Source organism: Heliconius melpomene, chromosome 10 (assembly GCF_056956725.1).
Source record: "Heliconius melpomene rosina isolate 202511_hmr_F chromosome 10, ASM5695672v1, whole genome shotgun sequence".
Classification (NCBI taxonomy): Eukaryota; Metazoa; Arthropoda; class Insecta; order Lepidoptera; family Nymphalidae; genus Heliconius; species Heliconius melpomene.
In genome coordinates, this window is record NC_140398.1 from 7,391,415 (window position 1) to 7,406,671 (window position 15,257).

A 15,257-nucleotide genomic window follows, 5' to 3' on the forward strand; every position below is an offset into this window, starting at 1 on the left:
TATACATTTGTTTTATTTTGGATGTCGTACTCTTAATTATTTCCATTGTTTTTACGCAGGCGACGCCGTATTTAAAAACTAGTATGTTATGAACATAGATATTTTAGTAGAATAAGCTTAGATAATAAATAACTCTGAACTCAGTTAAGAGGAAAGAAACGGTAATTAAAATGAAGACAAATGTTGTACGTGATGCAGTTCTATTTAAAGTGTTACGATTAATTACAAGGATTTTACGTTTTATTTCTTTTGAGGCCAGATGTGCCTCACTCGTGGGTATGATAATATTTAAATTATTTTCGTTTCTCCACGAGGCCGATGCGGCGCAGGGGACATGCGTGCGACTATATACGTGACGGTTGTGGATTCGATTCCCCTAAACCGTCTAAAAAAATTCATAAATACCAGATTACCTTGAAGGAAATTTTATAAAAATGTATATTTATTTCAAAACTCCTTTTAAGTCTATCAAAGAAGGTATAAAAATTAAATAATCCTTCGAAGGAAGTCCGAGGATTTTCTAGAAAACAAGTTTGTAGAATTCATTCCTCATTCCTCTATCCTTTAAAATGTATTTGTAGAATAGTACTAATAAGCTTAGAGTCTTGTGCTCGTGTACGAAATGATGTTACTGTGAGATTTGGTTTAGAACTGGAGTATACTTTACTCCAGTTTTTATTTATTTGCTGTGAAATAAGAACTGCAGAAGTATTTCAGTTGGAATTAATGTTATATTTTTATACAAGTTTCACATTCTTTCTCGTATATCAGAATAGGTAGAGTGAACCTGGTGTCGAAATACTTCTCATTCTTTTCTCCTTTATCTGAATTCCAGACATTATATGTTAAGTTGGCGGAACTTAACGCCGTGATTCGTCTTGCTACCAGAGCAAGGAAATGATAATAATTGATACCTCCATATGGGAATCGATCACTCTGTATTGTGGTAGATAAAATAACTAATATGAAGTGGCTGTTATTTTATAGTTATGTTTAATTTAACTTGTGCTTAAATATTTATTATACTAAATGTAATACACTATATTCACCTAAATATTTTGCATTTGAATACGTTAATGAGATATGATTAAATATAATGATACTGTTTGTGACGTGGAATATGATGATTAACTATTCTTATGGGGAATAGTACAGGGGACGATCGAGGTAAATGTTAAACAATATCCCTCTGTTTATCCTGCTGGGTGCGGGGTACAGCGTGAAGCTGATTTAATTTTTATTCTTCTTACCAACCGTTGCTTGTTATTGTATACATCCTGTATACAATTGTATACAGAGGGAACCTAGTTCAGACACTCCGTTCCCCACTTGCTGCCGGATTCTAGAGACAAAATAAATGTTAAAATTTATATATAAAATACTGTCTTAATATACCACCGACAAGGAAAACAGTTCCAGCAGAGCCGGGAAAAAACTCCAAATTTCATCTTAAAAATAGTAAAAACCCTTATAATAAAGAGCAAAATTACATAGGTGAATAAAATCCGCCATCCAGCCCCTAGACTATTTTCGCTTCAAGCTTCATGTAGTATTCAATAGCGGGTAGGATGAATTTCATTTTGTAACATAATAATCAAATGATATTTGATTCGAGGAGCTCTGAATCAGCCAATTATTCAAATACAATCAACATATAGGATCAATTATAATATGACAGCATAACATAATATTCTCTGGAGGGTATTATGTCCAAAATTCAATTTCAAGATCTTTTTTATTTAAATATATTTTATAAACACTTTTGAATTACATATTTCTTATATAAAAAAAAGAACACTTTAAAATCCACTTCTACCAGTTGAATACACAAATAAGCAGTAAAATCATTCTATTTAATTATACTTATTTACATTACGGGGAAATTGAAAGACGTTTTTCTTGAAATGGATCCAATTTCCGACGCCAGCTGCAGCTAATATGAAACGTTTCGATGAAGCGTTGCTACTTCAATCGGTTACTCATATTTCTCCTACTTCCTATTGGATTTAATTTATAAACAATCCAATGAAAATTTGTTGATATTATTTTATTTCTGTTTTTTTTTATTTGTTTGTCTTTTTTATTTTTTCTCCTCGAATTAGACATTGCGTTTTTTTGGAGCTTAGGCTACACTGCACTGCAGTGGATAAACCACTAGAACGGAGAATAATTTTAGATAGATAGATAGATAAAACTCTTTATTGCATACATAAACAAACACATAACTAAATAGTAAGACAGAAGACATAGAGTAGCATGCAAGGGCGACCTTATCACTATAGTGATCTCTTACAGGTAACCTTAACTAACATAAACTTACGATAGAGCAGGATATAACGGTAGTGCATAAGTAATAAAGAGCGATATGAATACAAATAAATAACATCATAATTTTTAATATATTATACATAGACGATACTTATATTATATATACAAATTATAATAGATACAAAAGGGTACATATAATAATTATACATGTTAGATAATTAATAAAATACATATTTTATATATATACGCACAATATACATATAGATAATAAATACACACATATATACATACACCATAAAGTTTTTTGTTGTGCCAAATAATAACGCTTAAGGGATTTTTTAAATATACTAATTGATTCTGAATGTCGGATATATCGTGGAAGATCATTCCACAAGATAACACTTTTAACAGTGAAAGATTCCATATAACCTACACTGTTGCAGGTAGGTATCTTTAATTTTTTTAATATGTTTAGTCCATCAGTAGGGAATCGAATCCACAATAATCGCCTTCTCAGTCAGATATTGTCCCTCTCCACCAAATTGGTATCCAGAACGAAGAAGCTCCAGTACAAAACATGAAAAAACTCGACAAAATAACTAAAACTCAAATGTCAGTGTCAATTACATGTAAAGCTTATTCAGTAATTTGCATACTACGCGGTCAAAACTGACGCTCGCTGACATCTGGGAATCGGTGGCCTAATGAATTAGGATGCCCAGTGCCGGTTAGAGCTTTACGCTATTAATATTGTAATTACAATGTGATACAGTTCTAATTAGTTTTAGGTAGTTTATGGGATGAGATTTACATGTATTAAAAGTACCTACTAGTCGTCGCCCACAACTTTGTTTGTGTGGACTAAAAATGGAAAATTACTCTGTAACCGAAGAGTTTTCTATAAATAGAAGAATTTTTTTGTCTCTTTGCAACATTACAGCATTTTTAGCATCAACTGAAACAAGAATCTAAAAATGGACATTTTTTACTTATAGCACCCACATTTATTAAAATTTTCCCTAAATGCAAAAATATAATTATTCATCTCGGCATTTTTCACAAAACTAGCTGCCCGTCGCCGCATAGAATGTCAGGAATGAGATAAATGGGAAACAACCTGATCACTGCCATTTGAAACGGTAGTGACCAGGCTATTGTTTCCTTTATGTTCTCGATCTATCTTGGAAGCACTCATAACTGGTGTAGGTCTAGGTTTCATTAGTGTTATTGGTATAAGTGTATATTCTCTAAATTAATCGAAACTTCTTCCAGTATACTTGGACAAGTTAGGACCTTGGACAAGTTAGAATCTTGGCGAAGTTAGAATCTTGGACAAGTTGTCAACTTGGACAGGTGTAGAAATTTTGCAAAAATTGTAATAAAACAATGATTTTTATAGTATGTGTAGCCATTGGAAAATAAATCAAAAAATCTATTTTACATTTTGTTACAGTATCACCTCCATACGGATTGATATACGAGTACATTCGATAGATATCCTCCAATATCACGGACCGCCGGCTTTGAACCCGTGTTACGTCCACTTAGAATGATGAATTGTATTTTTTGAGCTGACAAATTCTCATGTACCGTCGCGCATGATGGATGACGGGTCCTCTGATGCGTTCGAGGGTCGATAATTTATGACATGGCAAATTAAATTTAGTATTTAATCGCCTAAAGCCTTCTTTTGGTGTGCTTAAGTATTTATACTAATATTACAAATATGAATAGTCGTGATACAAAGAAGTAGATATAAGAGGAATTAAAAATAACTTAAACTATAAAAGAAATCTCTGACTAGAACTTTAAGCAAATTAAAATTATACGTAAGCTGAGCTAACTATACGAAGACTTTAGCCCGTAAACTTTGCAAAGAGGATCATATTTCACAATTAAATCTTTTCTGATTGTAATGAGCAAGGAAGTTTTTAGTTAGCTTAAAAACTATTTAAATAATAAAGTATAAAAAATAATTTTACAAAGATTTTATAATTTTGAAGTCGGTGTCAAACTACTGCTACAACAACGTTACTACAATATCTAATTACTAAGCCTGTTTGTTTTACTTAGCTCCGACTTCAAAATTATAAAATCTTTATATAATTATTTTTCACTTTTTAGTTCGTTGTTAGAAGTCGGTTTTTGTTTTTGTTAAAAATTAATTTATTTTACGATTTTTAGTGATGGGTAGATCTTAAAATGATGCTTCTTAAACGAGTGGTGATGGTGGTGGTAGTGGTTGTCAACGAGTGGTTGTGATTGTTCTATGTAAAACTTCATTTAATTAGCTATTATTTTTGTGCAAAGTTACATTTTGGTATATTAACAAGAACATACATAAAAAGTATTCGGGCGAATTGGGAATCTCCCTTCTTTGATGTTGGTTGAAAAGAAATGCAACCATCAGGAATCTCACTTCTGACATCGAGTTAAAAAGTTTTTGCTTGTAACTATTACAGTATAATCAATTTTTTACCAAAAAAAACAAACTTTCTCAATTTTCACCGGATTCCATAATCGGAACCTAACCAACTTTCACCAAATTATCCTTGAAGTATATCCTTTCAAACAAAAAAGAATCATCAAAATCGGTTGGCGCAACATTGAGTTATTGGGCTATTAGTCGCGCACATACCTAATGCAAATTTAAGACTTATGTGATTTTCTCATGGATACCATTGTCAGACATGGACCAAAAAAAATGGGACCATTCGGGAAGCTTCACCTTTCAAATAAAAAAAAAATATCAAAATCGGTTCACCCAGTCAAAAGTTATGAGGTAACAAACATAAAAAAAAAAATTAAAAAAATACAGTCGAATTGATAACCTCCTTTTCTTACAAAAGTCGGTTAAAAATTTAAAGTTTAAATATACTTAAATTAATTAAAAATTATTGTCTCCTCTTTTTGTTCAATATAATCATGTGGGGTGTGTGAAATGTGAAATGTAATGAAATGTCTTAATCGGAACGGAGTGTCTTAACACTAGGTTTCTAGGTTCATTGTGTCGACCTTGTTATGTGCGGGATACAGCGTGAAACAAAAAAATTACCACTAAGTGAAAATGGAACCCACAACCACCGCTTATACAATTATAATATTTTTTTCATTCAGTCTTTTACTAATACCTAATAGGGAAAATAAAAACCTTTGAAGTAATTGAATATTAAGAACTACGGAATATTAAGATTTGATATATCAATGTAAGCCAATTAAAACTTTGACATCGGACTCGATGTACTAATAACTGAACACTCCGGCCAATCATCGTTAAATAATGACCGGGTTCACATTTACGATTTACGAGTAATAATGTATTAATAGAGTTGTTAGGTTCCCGATATTTGTAGGTGCTAAATAATAGGAATAAAAAACTAAAAACATGCTCTTCTAGATCAAGTCCTAGAAGTGCCATAGAAAGTGCTTGCTCTTCTAGATCAAATCCTAGAAGTGCCATGGAATGTGTTTAGAGCTATGAATTTTTATTTATTTAAACGCATTTGAATTCACGCATTGTGCTTATATAAATAAAATTAATAGTTAGAACATTTGTAGTGAATGGAAGATTAATCATTCATTTATCATTAAAATTTAATTAATTTATCATTAAAATTTCTAAGACTACTAAGTTAATTTTTTAACTTTTTAGTAACTTTTATTATTTATTAATAGAAATTATAAATCGATATATTGATAAAATCTACATCACTATATAACACAATGTGTTCAATTTTGATGGTCGATGTAACAACTCTGTGATTAACGACATTAATAGCAACGCCTACACCTCATTGTACTTTGGGAGGATAAGAATTAGGCCATATACGAAAATAGATTTAATTAATTTTTCGTAGCTTAACTCATTTCTCTGGCTTATAATTATTATTATTTGAAAATTATTTATTTTAAAACATCACGCCGTGTCTTGCTTGCATTAGGAATATAAGACACTCCTATCCCACCCCCATTTTGGAGATATCACGTTGAGTGGACGAACTCAAGGCAGCGCGCTGTCTTGCGATCAGAGTAAGGAAGTAACAATAATTCAATTCCATGAGCAGAACCTGGTTAGTTTTTACATGCTTTGACCCACATAGCAGAGCCAACGCAATCGCAATATATCAGTATTTGAGACGTTGCGTGTTAGTGGCGAAACTTAACGCCATGCTTTATTTACCAAAAAATGGGAATGGAAAATGAAAAGCTTTAATTGGAATAGAACCCACAACCATCGTCGAATCAAACTTTATCTTCTTAACTATAAAAAAGTATTATACGTATTTTTACAAAAACTTTCTATATACTCATACTGTTGCATAATATTTGTGAAATGAATTTTATATTAGAAAACATATAACACTTTCTTCGTAACATCAATTATCACATTGTTATCACCTATGTACCACTACAGTAAATCCTACTAGAACTAACTCACTTTAAGTTAAGACTTTTTAGAGGTAACTCGTTATAGATCTATATACCAAGAAAATAAATTTAAATTTTCAATTTAATTTAAACTACAGAAAAAAGTTTAATTTTCTTCAAAAAGTTAAGTCCTTTCATGAAAATGAATATTGTTAATATGAGTTCTATCATCGTGTTAATTTCACTAGTTCTTGTTATAACAAGAATAAATGGTGCTGAAATAGAAGATAAAAATACAGTGGAAGCGAGAGGAAAAGGAAAATATGCATTGTTAAGTGAGTTTCTTTTTTAATCACTATAATATATAATTTTTATAAGTGTGTTTTCCAAAGTGTGACTGTAAAATCGACTGGTTGTGAGTTCGATCCTCACTCGAGGAATAGAAATATTTATTTAAATTTATATTTTCCTTTCTTCTCTCTGGTGCCGGTAGTTCCCCAACCTAACCTGCTAAACGAGTTGAAGATAATTAAAAAATATATGAAAAAAATCTATAACAATTAAAAAATATACGCGAATTAAAAGGACAATATAAAATCAAAATTATTTTCATTATAATTATTGTTAAGATAAGCCGCGGTGTTAAGTTCCGCCATTCAACACGCTGTCTCGAATTCAGACGAAAAGACATAGAGTGACTTAACTCTAAGTTTTGTACCCACCTATGACAGAAAAAGTAAGGCTAACAAAAGTTTGAAAAACTAAATTGCAAAATTCAAATCGACATACGAATGTTTTATTACAGTACAGGCAGGTACAACGTTCAAAGGAAACTTCAATTTTACTTGCCTTTGTATTGATAATGGTTCCGTAAAATTTGCTTGATTTTTAAGGTACTCGGAGGCTCAAAAGCCTGACTATACTACAGATTCAAAGATATTTCGTAATTTTCAAAGCTTAGTGAAAAGTTGGTACTTGGCTCTTAAATTCTTTTGTGTATTTTAAAATGTATATTCTATTTGGACATTCTTTTGGGATTGGGAATCCGAGGGTATCGTTTGGACATAACAGTATAAGGTAAAGGACCCCACTCTCTCAAGTCACTGTCGTGGACTTTTTTAGTAAAATGTAAAGTTGAGTTCTGCCACTTAACTCTTGCATCTTGTGCAGAGAGATCGGTAAGCGATGCTTGTGAAATTGATCCTCTCTTCCCGCTATATCCCGCATATACACTGATATTGCCGATAAAAATTATCAAAAGTTATTCTATTTATTAAAATTATTTCATAAATAGAATTACGATTATTATTATAAAACTACGCCTTATAAGTTTTATAGATAAATTATGATTTTGCATACAAAACGAAAAGTTCACGGCGGATAATAAGCGGCGTGTACTCCACACATCAGTGGCACGAGTTGAAAGTTCAGGTAGTTGAGCTTTATAAAGTTCTACCGGGAATATAGGATTAAATATTCGTTATTGAATTTGAATATGAAATTCAAGGTATTATAACTAAACTTTTTGTGATTATAGTAAATGAAGAGGGTAGTAGACGGGTGGAAAATGACTAGGGTAAACGTGGATATTTTAATTAGTAGTATGGCGTTCGGTTCCGTCCCCATACGCAATTTCAAAAGTGGGTAGAAAATGGGAAATTAAATGTCTTACCGTTGAGTTTCTTTCTGACTACTCTGTTACGCGGGATACGGCATGTGTCACGTTCATGATCTATATATATAAAAGGACTTGTCCTCACTGACTGAGGTAAGACGCACGCACAGCCGTAACCGCTGTGCGTAGAAACGTGAAATTTGGACAGATGTTTACTTTCATAATCTGGACATCCACTTAGAAGGGATTTTGAAAAATTTCAATTCTAAAGGGGTGAAATAGGGATTGAAAGTTTGTATGGAAATAAATTTAAATCGCCACCGATTTTTATTAAATTTGAAATTTAGATTTTTAAAAGTATTTAATTAAACACGTATTTCATCGTTTTCTAGAATTCTCCCCCTAAGGGTGCAAATAAAGGGTTGAAAGTTTGTATGAAAAAATCTTTAAATCGTCTTTAAAGCTTTATTAAATTAGAAATTTAGACTCTTAAAAATATTTCATTGAACACATGTTTCGTGGTTTATTAGAATTCACCCCTAAATAAGCGAGCGAAGCTGCGCGCGTCCGCTAGTGTATATATATAAAAGGACTTGTCCTCACTGACTGAGGTAAGACGCACGCACAGCCGTAACCGCTGATGGTAGAAACGTGGAATTTGGACGGATGTTTACTTTCGTAATCTGGACATCCACTAAGAAGGGATTTTGAAAAATTTCAATTCTAAAGGGGTGAAATAGGGGTTGAAAGTTTGTATGGAAATAAATTTAAATCGCCACCGATTTTTATTAAATTTGAAATTTAGATTTTTAAAAGTATTTAATTGAACACGTATTTCATCGTTTTCTAGAATTCTCCCCCTAAGGGTACAAATAAAGGGTTGAAAGTTTGTATGAAAAAATCTTTAAATCGTCTTTAAAGCTTTATTAAATTAGAAATTTAGACTCTTAAAAATATTTCATTGAACACATGTTTCGTGGTTTATTAGAATTCACCCCTAAATAAGCGAGCGAAGCTGCGCGCGTCCGCTAGTGTCCATATAAAAAGACATTAAAAAAAAATTGTTAAAAGAAATGATTGCAAATTACTTTTAATTAAGTAATTTGAAATCGTTTTCATTAAATTTTTTTCGAATTCAAATTCGAATAAAAAAATATTAAGTTTTTCCAATCGAATATGAACTCTAGTTTATTATTGTTATGTTCTCCGTCTCATTTTTTCTTGGATGTCCTAGAAATCATAATAAACTAAGCTTAAAAAATCTTTTTATAACTACTAAATCAAAATATTCAATAATTTTTTTAAAAAAAAGCTTATTTATTATTATTTATTTCAGCCAATTTGGCGATTCTGGTAGCTGCAAAAGTTGGACTTTACAAGATAATTCTTGGGATAGCATTCGTCGTATCCGCCGTAAAGGCTATGGTGGTTATGGCATGGGCTCTAGCCATGTCCAAATATACACCAGAACTGAGTCCAAATTATAAGCATTCAGGACATCCTCCCAATATTTTTATGGAAGTCCTAATAAATAGTTTCAGTCAAGATTAAATAGGTATGTTTTTATAGAGGCTGTTCTGCCGCAGTGGCACAAAATCTTAATGTAAATGTGACGATTAAATCACTATTTGAGCGAATCACTCATTCATCATCACTCTGATAAGCGAAACGCGGCGTTGAATTCTGTCACTCAACACGCAATGTCTCACAAACATTAAATTTTCTCTGTCTTATAATTAATATTAATATTTATTTTTTTTATTGTCTAAAGTAATATTAAAAAAAATCAACTGTTGTTTTTTTTTGGATTACTTTTCAAAACACTAGCTTCTTGGCAGATGTTATTTTACAAAAAAAATAGCTTCATACTTCATACCTCATAAGCAGAGTAGGCAGAGGGAACATAGTGTTAAGACACTCCATGCCCTGTCTTGTTCGCAACTAATTCAATCCTTCGAGAGGGAAATCAAACTCACAATCATCGTGTTTGCAGTCAACGTCGCCACGACAGTCTTGACTTCAGTATAGTAGTTCTTGGCAAATCATAAATAGATATCTAAATTGTTTTTCCTTGATCTTCATCCGTAGGCTCTAACGTTGTTAGTTTGCGCTATGATTCGCTAGCGTCGGGTGGATAATCTTATTATTATAATCGTGTTAGGAGGATTATCTCGTGCGTTATAATTAAGACTATAATATTCATCGTATGTTATACAAACAAACATCAAATTCACTGTTTTAAGCAAAAATTCGTAGTTTTAAACTTCAAATTCGCATTTACACATTAATCGAGCTATAAAAGTTAGTAAAAAGCGTTTGTAAATAAATTATTTATAATCTAAAAGTGTAATATGTTTTAATGTACATTATTGTAGGGAAAAGTGAATGATGGGATTAATTTGAACCAATTACTAAGGTTACATTTGAATAGGGTAGTGTCAAAACACTCCGTACTACACTTTCTCGTAGTGATTAATGTAAATAATTTAAATATCATATTAAAAATATTGAGGCCACTTATAAATTTACTTAAATTAAGATTTCTTTCTCTTTGTCCTCAGTCCACTTATTCTACGTAGCAGCGACCAAGCTGTTCGTCCTCAAAATAGTCTACGGTATCATTTTCTATATAATTGCAACTAAAGCATGGCATTTCGTGATATGGCTTATTCATTATATGAAGAAGAAACACCATGAGTCCATCATAATAGACCATGAGCCACACCACGGGCCGCATTATGAGCCACACTACGGACCACACAATGGGCCACACCACGATTACGGGAGTTATGGCAGTTGGAGCCACCAGGTCTCCAATGTATATGGTCCAGAATACGGAGATAAGCCAATTTATGATGCAGATGGTTCTTATTCTGTTGGTAGATTGAAGAAATTTTAATCATATAGTTTAATAATCATGAATCTTGAGTGAAAACCTAGTGGATTATTTATTTTTTGTCCATTTGCTGACTTTTTGTTATGAGTGATTATATTTAACGCCGCGCTTTGCTGAACTGGATAGAAAATGTTCAAATAATTAGGAAATATAGGAATAATTAATAACCGTCCGACGACAGATGCATTTAATATTTTTAGTGCATGTATGTATGCATGCATGCACTAAAAAGTACAAACCTCAATTAGTTTACTGGTAACCTCTGAAGAGTTCCACTATTCAGGTCAGAGCTCCATCATCAGACCAGCTCAATGATATCATATTATTGAATTGTTACCTAAGTTACGTAAGTTACGGTACCTAAGTTACGTTATAACTTCCAACTTTATTGATGATACAATTATTACAAGTGAGTCTTTAATATTTAAAGAAAATTACTAGATATTTTTAGATACCTACATATATTTGATAAGCTATTTATTTTTAACTTAAATAGAACATGTTAAAACAAAATATTTAATAAATTTACTTGTAAAATAATTAATTCTTATCTAGAATACACATTGTGTACCTGTTTTAGTTTAACATTATTTATGTGTAATAATAAGTTTTTGAAAGCTTTTTGTTGATTTTCTTTTTTATCTCTATGATTAAGTATGAAAAGGTTGAAAAAAATGTATAAATATTTATTTATCCAAAGAAAATCAGAAGGCTAAGGTATATTAATAAGTTTATATTTGAACATGCTGTTTTCTTTAAACATTTCCATTCACTGGTCCAGAACTAATGTGGAAGTATCTTGAAATCGTTGTCAGTTTATTTTGCGGGTAGAAAATGTTTCAATATACTCGTACCATTACTATTTATTTGCTTTGCGTAGATCTATATTAATTTATATATATTATATACATCTCGCTGTATCCCTACATGGTTGGCAGAGGGAACCTGGCCTGGTAGTTTCCATAAAGACCTTTTTTAATAATTTATAGCTTATTTACTTTATAATGTTAGAAATTATGCGGAAGCTCGGCACAGCACAGAATCTGACTGTAAACGCAATTGTTGCTAAAATTCAGTCGGTGCTAAATATACCGTCCCACTTGTTCCGCTCTACATTGGAGACATTGCGCGTTCAGTAGTGGAACTCAACGCCGTGCTTTGCCTTCATTGTAGAGCGAGGAAATGGAAAAAAAAATCCCCGAGTGGGAATCGAACCCTCAATCAGAGACTCGGGTCAGACTTAAAAAACTAAGCAAAGCTTTCTAATAAATCTCAATACAGCAATTACAATATCACAAAAGGCCTTCTCTAATGCCACAAACGTATTGTATTGTACTCACCCTAATCATTAGTGAAGTGACACGATCGAAATTATCGCTCCCTTGGCGTTTATTTAGATGTGATTCGTCTTGTTAATGTAATGCTGTATTTTACATCCCTAGAGGATTTAGCTTATTTAAGACGAGGGTTTTGGTTTAAAATTGTATTTTTTTCTTCTTTTTAACTTCACGCTTTATACCCAGGTGGTATCCAGAACAAACGGAGCCCCGAACACCCGTAGTATCCTTCCATCTGCATACCTTTAGCCTCCTCCACTGTTATCAACCTCCTAACAGAGTCCCTCCGGGGGCTCCTCATGCTTTTTACTGACCTTCCTCCAGTACCCCTACTATTTATGTGTTCCTCAAAATAATTATGGCGGCTGTGTGACCCCATTGGACTTAGTGAAAATGGTTTCGAATACCACAATATGGATATAAAATTCAAGAGCTCAATACAGGGATTTCAAAAAGGTATGTCAACATTATCATTACCGTAATAATAGTAATAAAAATAATACAATGACAACTTTTAAAAATATGGATACTATCATAGCATACCTTTGTGTACTGTTAAAGCGGGTTTAAATTCCGTGAGGATTTATTAACCTTCAAGAAAATAAAAAGATTACGTAATTTTTCGTTTTATAATCCTAATGAAAAGTGAAAAATAAAAAATAATTAAAAAAAAAAACAAAACCACCGACTGCATAAAAGTAAAAAAGAAAAAAATAAGCCCATTAGTTTATTAGGATTTACAGTCGGAACCCCTTCAAATTTTACAGGGTTCCAGTAGCTGATGGTCGTCAATATTAAAAATAAAAAAGGCAACGATCTGTAATTTTAATAATCGTCTTGTATTCACTCGAAATGGTGTACTAAAAGTAAACAGGCATTTCCATAAACGAGTTGCTATAACGTTGTACCGTTAGCATAAAAACTAACTTTATAAGAAGATCGTGATTATAGTGATGTTGAATGGAACGGAAATTGTTATATTTTGTATACATAGAGGGAGAAAATTCCGTCTATTATTCAAGACATTGCGAGTTAAGTGGTGGTTCTCAACGCCGTGCTTCGTCTTATCGGAGCGGGAAAAAAACTATAAATAAAAAGCGTGTTATTCTGTACCGATGCCTTAGATAGACTTTTTGCTCCATTCTGTTTTTTGTTTTTTATTATCTTCCTGCTTATTTCACCTGCATGTTTATAAAAATGAGGCGCTTAAGAATTGATGATTATTACTTTTTAGCTATAAGCTGTTTCCTGCACATAACAGGGTAGGCAAAGGGAACCAAGAAACCCAGTGCTGAGACACTCCGTGCCCCATGTTTCGTTAAAAAATGATTATCATTTCGCTTAAATAAAAAAAAATGTTCATATGGCATAGTGGGACAGCGTCTGCTTGTAAATGAGATGGTCATGGGTTTGACCACCTTTCGGGATACGATTATGTACTTCTTGTTATTAATACTTTACTTTTATTATTCCCAATAAAAGTTTAACTAGCTGTAAGTTCAAAACTGCTAATAAAATAGCGCAGTAATTAAAAAATTAACTCACGACTATCCAACGGAAGTTGGAATAGTTTAAGTGAATTTGTGTATCGTGAAGTTCTAACTAAGTTGTAGGGGAAATAATCTTGTTATCGACATCTTTTTTACTTTTTTTTAGTAGGTTGAGGAAATTTAGTGTTAAGACACTCCGTTTTCCTCTTAATCATCTTTTCGAGATTTTTGATTTATTTATTATTATTATTAGATTGGCGATAGATTGTTGTCTTCACTAATTTTTGCCCATGCACTCCGATCTAGCTTGAGCGGCAAGCGGAGAATAAAGTAGCTTAACTCTTTGCCCTAAGTGTCTAGAATACCGCTAGATGAGGGTTACGGAGTGAAATTGAAAAAAAAATCTTATAACCAATATTAAATAACTAGCAACCCTTTAAGCTCCAAAGTCACTAAAGCAAAAAGTATTTATTTCTTATAGTTTATTCTACAGTCGGACTTACAAGAAGTTTCTAATAGTTGTTCCAAAATAAAAATAAGAGTCGAGTTGTACAACAATTGCTTGGAAAGAGCTTTTATTTTTGGATTCCTTTTATATTACTTTCTAAAGTGTAGGCACGATCAGACGACGGACGAATGTAGGCCACCAAATTGTCTCCGTGGACGGAGAATAAACCTTTTATTTATTATTTAAGCACATACCTATATAAATTTTAACTTAGCTACACCTTGTATCCCGCATAGTAGGGTAGGGTTCCCTAGTGTTTAGACACTTCCGAATATTAGATACATTATCTCTATCAGTGTTTCAGAGTGGGGAAATGAAAATTAATATTTTTAATATATTTCTATTTCTTATTTTCTTTCGGAGGCATTGCGTGTTGAGTGGCGCTTTGCCTTCTCGAGTGGGGATCGAACCCTTGTGCCCCTGCGCAACGACGGCTTCAGTGTCAGTCAGTACCATATATTCACACGGTATATTACATATATATAGCAAGGTAGGAATAGGAAACATAGTGTTAAGATATTCCGCTCCCCGCTTTCCGCCCATCTTTGTCGTGTTACGTAAGTAGGAATCTAACCGACAACAATTGGGATTATAATCAGGTGCTTTGCCGCTGTGCCATGCACGTTCTAAGTTCTTATATCTTTTATATCTCGTAGAATGTTTTTTTTGTAATATTTTTTATTTAAATTAAGTTCTCTTAAAAAATGATTCTCGATTTTTGTATGTTTTGAATTTACCTGCTTTTTCTTTAAAAAAAAAGAAACGAAATAAAAGA

General features: G+C 32.3%; 1 protein-coding gene across 2 annotated transcripts; it reads left to right on the forward strand.

Moving 5' to 3' along the window:
- Positions 1 to 6,747: 6,747 nt before the first annotated feature.
- Positions 6,748 to 11,600, forward strand: LOC146535378 (uncharacterized). Of its 2 annotated transcripts, XR_014878374.1 has the most exons (3): positions 6,748 to 6,971; positions 9,588 to 9,806; positions 10,813 to 11,600. XR_014878374.1 is itself a non-coding variant. In XM_085192101.1 (2 exons), the coding sequence occupies exons 1-2, from the start codon at positions 6,833 to 6,835 to the stop codon at positions 11,148 to 11,150; spliced, it is 477 nt and encodes a 158-aa protein (XP_085048227.1). In that variant the 5' UTR covers positions 6,748 to 6,832; the 3' UTR covers positions 11,151 to 11,600. The 2 variants fall into 2 exon arrangements, 1 of the variants encoding a protein (XP_085048227.1); XM_085192101.1 differs by lacking the exon at positions 9,588 to 9,806.
- Positions 11,601 to 15,257: the final 3,657 nt, after the last annotated feature.

Excerpts from the sequence above, each read along its gene's own strand:
- LOC146535378 (XM_085192101.1), top strand. The coding sequence starts at position 6,833 with ATGAAAATGAATATTGTTAATATGAGTTCTATCATCGTGTTAATTTCA. Across the intron at positions 6,972-10,812 it reads AGGAAAATATGCATTGTTAA|TCCACTTATTCTACGTAGCA; the intron begins GTGAGTTTCTTT and ends CTTTGTCCTCAG.